Source organism: Lissotriton helveticus, chromosome 1_1 (assembly GCF_964261635.1).
Source record: "Lissotriton helveticus chromosome 1_1, aLisHel1.1, whole genome shotgun sequence".
Classification (NCBI taxonomy): domain Eukaryota; kingdom Metazoa; phylum Chordata; class Amphibia; order Caudata; family Salamandridae; genus Lissotriton; species Lissotriton helveticus.
In genome coordinates, this window is record NC_136057.1 from 83,080,818 (window position 1) to 83,093,631 (window position 12,814).

At 43.8% G+C, this 12,814-nt stretch overlaps 1 protein-coding gene across 1 annotated transcript in view; it reads left to right on the forward strand.

Annotated features, from left to right (window-relative positions):
• LOC144758795 (uncharacterized) overlaps positions 1 to 12,814 on the forward strand; it is a 317,831-nt gene that overhangs the window by 279,732 nt on the left and 25,285 nt on the right. The window contains exon 5 of the mRNA XM_078646450.1: positions 10,620 to 10,638. Within this exon, the coding sequence (XP_078502576.1) occupies positions 10,620 to 10,638 (19 nt within the window). The remainder of the gene's footprint in view (positions 1 to 10,619; positions 10,639 to 12,814) is intronic.

A 12,814-nucleotide genomic window follows, 5' to 3' on the forward strand; every position in this document is an offset into this window, starting at 1 on the left:
ATTGGCAAACTGTTCATGGTTCCAGGTAAAAAGAGCTTGACAACCATCAAACCAGTCCAGAAATGGTTTAATAGTAACTGCAGAAGGATGAAAAATAACTTAATTATTGCCATTAAATCTTGCAATCCAGAATCCGTACGGTTGGCCAGACTGCATTACAGACAAGCTATAACAGTCGCCAAAAGGGAGTGGGAAGAATCCCATTGGGAAAGCCTTAGAGATGCTAGCAAAATTAAGAATGGTAATTTATTCTGGGCATTAGTCAGAAAATCAAATGGCTGTGATTCGAACCAGATCCCCAATCATATCACAGACAGGGAATGGTTTGAACACTTTAGCAAACTCTATGGTGGTAATGCACTGCCCGGAGCCCCAGAGCATTTGAGCGGTGCTCTGGACGTTGGTTCTCGGCAGGCTGCTCCTATTAGAGTTGATAAAAAAGAGGTCCTGACGGCAATAGCTAAAATTGTACCTGCTAAAGCCCCAGGGCAGGACGGTGTGCCGGGCGACCTTTTTAAAGCTAACCCCGATGGTTGGGCCATTTACTTTACAAATCTGACAAATGCACTGTTAGCAGGTTCACCTGTTCCTAATTCATGGAAGGCGGCTGAGGTGATCCCTATTTATAAGAAGGGCCCCAGGGAGGACCCTGCCAACTATCGCCCAATTAGTCTTATAGACGCTGGGCAGAAATTGGTTGGCAGGGTTCTCCTGGAGAGGATTCTCTCTTGGGCAGAGGAGAACAACATCATCTCACCCCCTTCAGGCAGGCTTCAGGGCGTGCATAGGCACGGTTGACCAAGCATTTAGGTTGCTACTCCTTTATTGGAAGGTGGTTACCATTGGCAAAGGCAGTCTTTATTTGGTATTTATTGACTTAAAGACCGCCTTTGACCTGGGAGATGGGGATTCCCCTACCAATTCTGAATCTTCTGGCATGCATGCATGATGGAACCTACGCCCGCATTAGATGGGGCTCTCAAGAGCAAAAAACTGACAGAATACCTGTGAACCGAGGGGTACGCCAGGGCTGCGTGTTAGCCCCGACACTCTTCACGTTATTTGTGAATGGTGTGGTCTCTTTTTTGTTAGAAATAAACACTGATGCTCCGGTCCTGGCGGGTGACAAAGTGCCTGCCCTCCTTTTTGAAGACGATACGTTGCTGGTATCAAAAACCCCCGTGGGCCTGCAAAAGTTGTTGGACCGCTTTTGTCTGTTTTGCAACCTCAGGGGCCTTGTCATAAATACCTCGAAAACTAAACTCATTTATCTTAACCCAAGTAAGTCTTCCAGATCCACCCTCTCCCTCGATGGGGTGTCACTGGAACACGTAAAAGAATTCGATTACTTAGGAATCAGAATTTCGCATAATCTAAAGTGGCAGCCTCACATCGATAAAATGGTATTAAATCATAAAAGGGTAGTCGGAGCATTCGGGCGAGAACATCGTACATCCATCTCTAAGCCCATCGCTCCCGCCTTGGATATTTACGCTTCAAAAGCTGTAGGCTGTGCCCTTTATGGCGCAGAGCTGTGGGGCTTTGATTGTGTTGACGCCCTGATCACCTCTGAGAATAAGTTCTTTAGGGAGTTGGTATCGCTTCCAAGGGGTACTCCCATTAAACCATTATTGAGCGATCTGGGTCGCCATTCCAATCAGGATCTAGCTAGGTTACGCCCTTTTCTATTCTGGGTTAGGTTATGGCGTACCCCTGAGCTCTCAAAGTATTTAGATGGCTTGAAAGAAGTTATGAATCTTTATGGTGCTCACAAAATTTGCTGGATTCGCAATATAAAGAAGCTTTTGCTTGAATCTGGCTTGCCAACTCACTGGGAGCCTGAAGTCTCTTTATCCAAGGCTGAAACTAAGTGAGTCTACTGGACTTGGGTTGATGATCAAGGACTAAGGGACCCAAACCAAGGCAGGCTGACTGAGGCGTTTATACAGCATAAACTAAAGCCCCGCTTGGAGCCTTACCTGGATTTTATTAAGAAACCAAGAGATAGATCCCTTTTCATACAGTTTAGGCTGGGAAATCTCCCCCTCCGTGATTATACGTGTAAGTGGAAGCCCCCGCACCAAACCTCGCCTGACTGCCCAATCTGTGAGGGTGTCACTGAAAACATCCCTCATGTCTTCTTTGTATGCCCAGCCTATGTACAACACAGACAGAAATGGGTCAAACCAGTGTGTTTATTGCTTGGAACCAGGGATCATTCCTCTGCACTCAGAATGCTCAAGGCTGACACTAGTACAACCTTAGTGTGTGGGGTGGCCACATTTCTGAGCTGGGCTTGGCTGATTAGATCGAAGGATACTAGATGACCTTAGTTTTAGTTAAATTTTTATATACTCACAAAGCAGCTAATGTTTAATATGTTTATAAAATTATTTATTGAAATATGAATGGTTTTATTGTAACCTACTTTTAAAAATGTAATGCTAATGAATTGTGGTTTTATATTTTTAAGTGCTTTTATGATATTCTGTATATCGAAATAAAGCTTTGATGATGATGAGGATGATGATGATGATTAAGACATTGCTTGTTCGTGCCAACTTTACCCCTGAAACCTAGTTGGCATTGTTCTAAAATCGGATTGTCCTCTGTCCAGGTTAACATTTTTGTGTATAAAACTCTGCCTAAAATTTTACGGGTGTTATCTATGAGGGAGATCGGTCTATAGCAACAAGGTTGTGTGCAATCGCCCTTTTTAACAAGCATTTTCAATGCAATAGGTCTCGCATTAGGAACGTTTGAGCTATTGTTATTGTAAATGACATATTTTTTATTTATGTGTTGGTTTTGAAAATAGCAAAATTGATAGCTTTGTCATTTACAATGCCAATAGGTATAACTTTCGCAAATGTGACACCTATAGTATTTGTAATGCAATATGTGTTGTATTTACGTGACTTACATGTATTGATATTACAAATAACAATGGCTTTTAATTTTTTTGAATAATTAATACTTAAATAGAAGTTATTGTAATTTATAATCGCAATAGCTTAAACTTTTGTAAATAACTTTAGTGAAGATTATGTTCAGTGTATTTTATTGTGATGAAAATCCAAGAACAGAAGTGAAATATTAACATCTTTTTGTGAGATTTGTAATGAAGCTTGAAACATTGAGAGAACATATTTGAACCAGTTGTTGTTGAATGGTTGCACAGATTGATACTGTGGTGGCGCTGAGTGATGTTGTGGTGGCGAACGAGTGATGCGATGGCGTTCAGTGATGCTGTTGTAGCGCATAGTGATGTTGTGGTGCCCCTGAGTGATGCTGTGGTGGTGCTGAGTGATGCTGTATGCTATGTTTTGTTTTGCTATCCTATGTTTTGTTTTGTTATGCTATGCTATGTTTTGCTATCCTATGCTTTGATTTGTTATGCTATGCTGTATTTTGCTATCCTATGCTTTGTTATGCTATGCTAGGTTTTGTTATGCCATGCTGTGCTTTGTTGTGTTTTATTATGCTGTGCTTTGTTTTGCTATGCTATGCTTTGCTATGCTATGCTTTGTTGTGTTTGGTATGCTATGCTATGTTTTGCTTTGCTATGATATGTTATGTTTTGTTAAGCTATTCTATGTTTTGTTGTGTTGTGTTTTGCTATGTTTTGTTATGCTATGTGTTGTTGTGTTTGGTTATGCTATGTTTTGTTATGCTATGCTATGCTTTGTTATGCTATGCTAAGCTTTGTTTTGTTATGCTATGCTATGTTTTGTTGTGTTTTGTTATGCTATGTTTTGTTGTGTTTTGTTATGCTATGCTATGCTATGTTTTGTTATGCTATGCTATGTTTTGTTGTGTTTTGTTATGCTATGCTATGCTTTGTTGTGTTTTGCTATGTTTTGTTATGCTTTGTTTTGTTATGCTATGTTTTGTTATGTTTTGCTATGTTTTGTTTTGCTATCCTATGCTATGTTTTGCTATCCTATGCTTTGTTTTATTATGCTATGATCTGCTGTGTTTCGTTATGCTTTGCTATGTTTTGTTATGCTATGCTATGTTTTGCTGTTTTGCTATGCCGGACGCGGCTCAACCTAAGATCTTTAAGAACCAGTTGGAACTTCTCTTAAGTCATATAGGACGTCTGGCAGAGCTATCCTTTCAGGCAAGCTATGGGCCTCAAGATTGGAAAACAGCACAGGTTATCCCGATCAAACAAGAGACAGCGAGCAGTCCGTTGAAGCAAAGGGAGTACAACATAAATAAGATTTATAATACTTCTACCCGATCCAGCAACATTTTATTTTTACTCTAATAAGAATAGGTTAGTACAGAGCGTAGTCGTGGGCTTTCTCTAACGCGTGATACACCTCCATAAAAATAAACAAATCCAGTTTGGCTAGTGTCTGAACTCCTGAGTTGCTGTAAAAACTACTCATTGTGTGATCGCTGTTAAGAAATGAATTTAAACGGCCAAACATTTGAATTCTTTAATTCGTAGTATTCATAATGCACGTGCTGTCAACCAAATTACATTTAAACCACCAGTCGAACTACACGGACCACAAATCGGTTGGATAGGAGAAGGAAGGGAAAGCAGTTGAACAGAGAGACACGAGAGCTTCCTTGAACAGATAAGCACAGACAGGGGTCTTCTTATCACCAAAAGGCAGTGCCATAGTCTGGGAGCTGAAACAGACAATCTAAAATGCCTTTGTTTGGTAATTTTAAACGGGAGGACAGCTAGGAAGGAGTGACTGCCAGATCTCAGATGCTTGTTAGGTTTGAAAGGTTGGTTTGTGACGTGTTCATTGTCCATTAGAATTTAAGGATCATGCCACATTCATGAAAAATAAATGCAAATATTGAAGCGGCCCAGATTCATGTCCATGAACTGCTCTTTGTAAATTACTGCCTAAAAAGTAATTTAATACACTTGCTCCACTCTTATCAGGTACAAAAGCAACAAAAATCATTACACATTATGCCTCTTGCACTCATACCTCTGGACTGAATAGTGCACTCACGAGTGTTATGTATTTTTGGGTGGATGCTTATTGCCCACCTTGAAAATCCATTAACTTGAGTAGCAGTGACGCTTGCCATTTAGAGCGCTTAGAACCTGCAGTAGTCCGGATGCTAGTGCGTGGGCGCTGCGGGCCCTTTCAATCCGACTTAAGTAGCAGGCAGGCAGACACTAAGAGGCGTGAGCGTGTATGTTCTGAAAATCTTTGAGAGTTGGAGTGATCACGCAGGACAGATAACCGGTCAGGATTTTTGTGCACAGAGGAGTGACGCCTGGGTAGGGGGTCTAGTTGTCCGTACTCTAGGTAGCCTGAAACTGGTAATGTGTTGTTTCTCGTGTAACTAAATGCCATGTCTGAGCTCTTTCTGAAGGAGTTGCTGCAGCCATTTTCACGCGGTGTTAGTCGCCCGAAGAGCTCGCCAGTGCCTCTTGGCACCTCTTCATTTATTCGCACACTGTGGCATCTGGGACCCGGTGCACTGTAGGAACAGTACTCCTACTGACAGCTGCCGTGATGCGTTTTCAAGCGCTCTGTATGTGTGTGTCTGTCTCTAAGCGCTCTGTGGCCAGCGCTCTTTGCATTGCTTTTGGACTCAGCACACTAGCATTTCAATCTCCGTGCCTTCACAGCACTTCACATGTGTACACTGCATGGCTCAAGTGGTTAAAAAGCTGCATATCGTTTGGGTCGAGGTGTATTACATTGAAATTCATGCGTGGCTATCATTCAACACTATAGGAACACGCAAGACAAAATCCTTAACATCTGTCTGGAACAAGCCAAAATAATAAGCTCTTGGCATTGCTGTGGGGAGGGGGGGAGGAGAAATGCGAGACACGGCCGTGAAAAGTGTGAAGCAGGGGGCGGGGGAGCGGATCCCTTTGAAGCACGGCCTCACGGCCGTGAAAGTGAAACAGCCTGCGGCCGAGCGCACGCTGGGGGGATGCCTGTGGGAGGGAGGCTGATGGCTTAACGGGAGGACAGCTAGGAAGGAGTGACTGCCAGATCTCAGATGCTTGTTAGGTTTGTAAGGTGGGTTTGTGACGTGTTCATTGTCCATTAGAATTTAAGGATCATGCCACATTCATGAAAAATAAATGCAAATATTGAAGCGGCCCCGATTCATGTCCATGAACTGCTCTTTGGAAATTACTGCCTAAAAAGTAATTTAATACACTTGCTCCACTCTTATCAGGTACAAAAGCAACAAAAATCATTACACATTATGCCTCTTGCACTCATACCTCTGGACTGAATAGTGCACTCACGAGTGTTATGTATTTTTGGGTGGATGCTTATTGCCTACCTTGAAGATCCATTAACTTGAGTAGCAGTGACGCTTGCCATTTAGAGCGCTTAGAAGCTGCAGTAGTCCGGATGCTAGTGCGTGGGCGCTGCGTGCCCTTTCAATCCGCCATCCGACTTAAGCAGCAGGCAGGCGGACACTAAGAGGCGTGTGCATGTATGTTCTGAAAATCTTTGCGAGTTGGAGTGATCACGCAGGACAGATAACCGGTCAGGATTTTGGTGCACAGAGGAGTGACGCCTGGGTAGGGGGTCTGGTTGTCCGTACTCTACGTAGCCTCAAACTGGTAATGTGTTGTTTCTCATGTAACTAAATGCCTTGTCTGAGCTCTTTCTGAAGGAGTTGCTGTGGCCATTTTCACGCTGTGTTAGTCGCCCGGAGAGCTTGCCAGTGCCTCTTGGCACCTCTTCATTCATTTGCACACTGTGGCATCTGGGACCCGGGGCACTGTAGGAACAGTTCTCCTACTGACAGCTGCCGTGATGCGTTTTCAAGCGCTCTGTATGTGTGTGTCTGTCTCTAAGCGCTATGTGGCCAGCGCTCTTTGCATTGCTTTTGGACTCAGCACACTAGCATTTCAATCTCCGTGCCTTCACAGCACTTCACATGTGTACACTGCATGGCTCAAGTGGCTAAAAAGCTGCATATCGTTTGGGTCGAGGTGTATTACATTGAAATTCATGTGTGGCTATTATTCAACACATGTATAAGCTTATCTGTGACCAGCGGGTAATGGGAACCACATGATGCCGGCCTTCTAATGTGGCTCAGTCAAACTGTACATGCCGCAGAGAGACCCACATCATGCTGCGGCTCCCGCTAATGGGCTGAGGTGATTAGAGAGGGGCTGCTCCCATTTATGTTCCTCTCTATTATTGGCGCTCTGACACCTTCGGGTAAAGTCCGCGCTTTATAAAAATGCTTAAAATAAATAAATAAATAAAACATTCTGTTTCCAGGTCACAGGAAATTAAGGCGACAGCGGCATTTAGGCAGCACGTACTGTTTCCGATGAGAGACTTTAGTTTGAGCAAAGGCAAGCTGGGGAGGTGTGGAAAATATAAGAATAAGCTGGGGGGGGAGGCGGGGAGATGAAATCAAAACGCAGAGGGGAGCAGCTACACATGAGGAAACAGCAAGAAAACATGTGCTCGGGGAGAGACCCTAAAAGAACAAGAACATCGCCGAAAGAAAAAAAAAAGCGTCCGGGAAAGGATCCCTTTGAAGTGGCCGTGAAAGTGAAAGCAATTAAGGGGGAGGAGAATTGAGGCCAGCTCGCACTGCGCATGCTGGTGAAGCCTGTGGGAGGGAGGCTGATGGCTTTGATGTGGGGAAATGCGCGTGCTTGTGTTCACGTGAACTGTTTGAAATCTGCCCAATGGTTTGAGAACTTTTTTGCCTACTAGAATAGGCGAGACCTAAAAATGGGAACGATCGTGCTAGTACACCATGTCTTAGGCAGTGGAGCATTGGCTCTGGCGTATAGCCTCCTAAACCTCATTTATTGATGAGACTCTAGGTGGCACCCTGTTAATAAAAGGGTCAGGTTAAAAAGCAGGCTCTTCGTAAATAGTGGAAAAGTGACTTTCCCAGGAAGTGCTCATTATGTTGCAGCTGATGTCAGTGAACGGGTATCCCATCGATCTTAACTCTTTAATGGTAGTCCAAAATATATTCCCATTATTTAAGCTGGCAGCATTAATGAGTGCGTCTCAGTGCTCACCTTATAACTGTTCCTTCCTATTAGCAATAGCCTGCTTATATGTCAACCTTTAGGACTTGACCAAATCATTACACCTAGGGCTTTGAGATAGGGCCTTGCGGAGCTTCCTGTTGACAATTGAGCACTCCTGATTGAACCATCTAGGTTCGCGCAGTACTGTACAAATAGGTTTAGACAGCAAGGATTTAATGGCTCCACTGAGTTCGGTAAAGGCGCTGATAGCCACTGGATTTGGAACAGGGCCTCTAAACAGATGTTAATAAGATTTGTGTTTCCCCTAACCATAGAACTGAATCGGATTGCGTTATTAATGCCTCACCAACCCAGTCTGAGGTTATCTATGGACGGTGATAGATCTCCAGCACCACATTCTGTCTGAGCCGTTGGAACTGGAGACATTCGTAACGTTACTTGTATTGGGTTATGGTCCCCAAAGATTGTGGCCATAATTTTGGCTTTAAGCAAGCATGCTTCTAAAGCGGGGGAGATAAAAAACATTATCAGTTGTAGATGAACAGCCCCTCCCTGTCGGTTCAGGGGGGCATTATCTTTTGTAGTTGCATACATTTCCATAACAATAAGTAAGTTAAGGGTGTTCAAATGGTCCATTAGCTCTCTACCCCTATTACATGTTTGTCTGCTGCTGTTTGGTAAATAAATAAATAATACCTCTATTTTTGAATGAATATATGAATAACAGATAGCTCAATAAATAAGAGTCAAGATTCGAGGTAGTAGGAGTTTGCAGGTTTAATACAGCATAAGGACAGGAACAGGACAACCTGCACGGGAACAGGATGGCAGCGCTGCCGGGGGCAGGATCAAGGAACAGGAATCGGCGTAAGGGAATGGGTAACATTTAATAACAGTGCACAAGCATATATACTAAAACAATTGCATTACAGTGAATACAGTAGGCGGAGCAGTGGGTGTGGTCAATAGCAGTCGCGAAAGATAAGGGTGAAAGTGGGTGTAACAAGAGGCGTATACATAGACATGTGATGTAAACGTAACAGAATATGTCATAAATGGGGCGGAAACATGGAGGGGGCTACCTAAGGAGCCGGGACCTCTAACCTAATGGTGCGCGCAAACTGACAATGACGTGTTACTAGGAGAAGCTGGGGGCTATGAACTCTGTGCTAGGAGTAGAGACTGAAGTCTGGAGAGTCAGGGCGACATGTACCTAAACCCTATCTAGTATCTGATGTTTTAGAGAACATGTTGATATAAACTAAAAGTCAGGAGGGGAGAGGCTAACAGACTCTTAGACTGGAGCATGCATTATTCTACATGTAGTGCGTTGAAGAATATTAAATGACCATTAAATGCAGTATTTCTCTTACATGGAGACGTAAAGGCTAGACAATGACGGAAACTATTGATGCAATTCAGTAGCTTAGGAATGCAGAGAAGGAGGGCTGGACTGATAACTAGAATCATAACATACTCTTGGCAGACTCGTAGGCAGAGCCAGGCCGAGCCGGGCACTGTGAGGCAGGAAGTAAGTGAAGGGTCGAGGATACAGGTGGGGGCTGTATCGCTCCTCAGCGAGGGTTCAGGAGACAGGAGCTGAATCTGGTGTCCGGGCCCTTTTGAGGCCTAGAAACGGGGACTTTTCAATGAAATAACGTGCACACTGAGAAATGTGGCAACGTAACTTTACATAGGCCTAATACTCGTAGCTTTCACGAGAACTGGAAACTAGCATACTAGAGATGGACACAACTGTAATTGCGTCTTTAATCAAACAAGGGGAATACATATGCATATTAATCATGCACACATAACATAAGATGGGGAACACGTAGGGACACAGAACATGGCAAAATTTACTTTTCCACATTCCCTCCTTGTCACTACGTTTCCATCAGGAAACATCAATATTCATGATACCATCTATCATTTCATACAGTATCATTTGCTCGTCTCGAATTTTCTTGGAACGGGATTTAGAACGGGACTTGGGACTAGGAATACAAGAGGTAGCACAAATGCCGCAAATCGCAGGGCCACATTGTAAACAGAGGCAGCAACTGAATATGATCGCTACTGCAATACCCAGAAATGACAATACTTTCCATCCCCAGGCGGAAATTATATTCCAGAACCAACCGGACCATGTCCAGGTGCCTGGATTTTGGTGTAACATATGGGCAATATTATGGAGTCTGGTAATAGCTGAATAAACAGACGGCGCGTTATTAGGAATGAAAATGCAGCAACTAGATCCGATGACTCTACATGCCCCGCCCCTATCGGCCAGTATGACGTCAAGGACGAGACGATTCTGGAGCACGACAATTCTCATAAAGGATTGTTCTTCGGTTAAATTACCTAGAGCAGAAGTAGTCTCAATCACTACTGCTTCGAGGGTTCTGGTTAATCTACGTATCAGTTTACTATTTACAACAGTACCTAAGTAGGGGAAGACACCTTTATTGATATCTATGTATTGTTCTAGAGCAGTTTCAGTATAATCGACAATCGGGAGGTCTCTCTTGTGTCTCGTATGTACTAGGTGGGAATTCCTATGGTAGTCAGGTGGGGCTAGAAAAACTGGTGGCAGTAGGAAGGCAATGTAACAGGTTCCCTCCCAATCGAGGGGCAGACGAACATATGCGGTCTAACCATAAACAAAATAAGAGTGACGTGAAGCTTTGAAAGTAGATTTCCTACTGTCACTATACTTGACAATAGTAGTACAATCACTATGTCCTACATGTATGGAACCATTCTTTCGGACACATAATTCGCCTTTGACTGGTAGTACTGATATAGCAGGTAAGTCTGGAGTAGAATCAGACTGAACATTCAGGACCATAAAATTCGAAGAATAATTACCCAAATTATAAACTTCATTTTCTAGATCTAACCCTGTTCTGTGGGGAAGACCTTGCTTGTCTGGAAAACATGTACTGTTAAGAAAAGACATATCTGTTGAGGATGACGTTAACGTGGACCATGCTCCACACGAACCATTATGTGAAAATGGATAAGGAAAGAGTGGCAGAACTCCCTTCGGGGTCTGGAAAGGGGGGAGTCGACCACACACCCAACAATTAGTGGCATTGCTGGTCTGGTGTGAATAATGTAACATGCGGATAAAGGAATTATTACGCATAGCAAGACGATATGAGAGTTCATGAGGAGGCAGATCACTAAACGTGTGCTCTACTGTAACATTAGCAGACTTATTTACATGAGAAACTGAAAAACACAAATAAAATGCATAACATGTGCAGGTAAACATAAGGCTGAAAAACAATATGAAGCTTAGAAAAACGATACATCGGATTGAGTTTTGACTAACTCTCTCACTATGGGGGTCTATTTTATACATGTCAGAAACCGGTCTAACCGTTTCACCTAGGGGAGGACTTAGACAATCAAACTGGCTGACTTATTTTACTAGACCTTAATTTTTCTTATACTCCTGCTGCGGAGTTTTCTCTAACAGGGAGGGATTCGTATCATAGTCTTTTGCGGGACAGTCCTTAAGAATAGTACTTTGGCAGTCTTTACAATCCTCGGAAATGTTCTTGGTAACAGGTTGTAGTCCAAAAAATCTTTTCACATGTGACAGGTGGACCCAGCCCTTCCTGCCTTCCAACTTGACGGCAGTACGGGTGGCCAGGAGGACCTGTTTGGGTTCTTTCCAGCGAGGCTCCAGCGGACTTGAACGATCAAAGTTCCTCACAAGAACCATGCATCCGGGAACGATTTCATGCGGTGCCACCTCGGTATTGTCTGGAAATGCGGCGGCAACCTGTGAACGACAAGAGTGTAGGGCAGACATCAAGGAAGCTAGGTAATCTGTCAGCATATTACTTGAAACATCGGTAATACTTCGGGGTCTAGGTGTACCCCACATGTTAGGGGGGCGGCCGAATACGACCTCATACGGAGACAGACCTGATCTGGAATGTGCGACCATGCGCATATAAAACAGAGCAACTGGCAGAGCTACTAGCCAGTCCACACCTTTCTCTTTACATACTTTGGCGATGCGGATTTTCAGGGTCTGATTATGTCTCTCTACGAGACCGGCTGCTTCAGGATGGCGTACACAATGAAACTTCCACTGGTACCCTAACAAAAGGGAAACATGTTTCATGAGTTCAGATGAGAATGGCTGGCCGTTGTCAGAATATACGACTCTTGGGAGTCCATAACGGGGGAAGAATTCACGAACCAACTGCTTGGCAGTGGTCGTGGCTGTGTAATCTGGGACTGGATATGCCTCTGTCCACCTGGACAAAGCGCATACAACTACAAGGACATACTTGAAACCTCGACATCGCTCCATCTGAATATAATCCATTTGGAGGACTTCAAAAGGGTGGTCAGGGGGCTGGAACCCACCTTGTTCCACCGGGACACTTTTACCTGGATTAAACTGGCAACATATCATACAGGTACGGACCTTCTGCTTGGCTGCAGCTCGTAAATGCTTGTTGAACCAAATGTTCTGGATACTGTCTAACATAGCTTTTTCTCCTAAATGTGCTGGACTATGTGCGGTATTGATAATGACTTGAACCATAGAGTCGGGGAGAAACCATGTGGCTTTTCCCTTCGTTACCCATCCCTGATCCGTCTGGACCCCTCCTTGATCGGACCATTTCTTGATTTCATCGGGAGTAGCATGTAACTGGATATCTATGACATCTTGAGTGGGGTCCTTAACTGTCATACATGTAGTCGGATCTGGAGTATGTGTCTGTGTCGGATTAACTGACATGTCTGGAGTCTGTGCTGTAAGCTTGGCTGTGCGATCTGCTAGATCATTACCTTGAG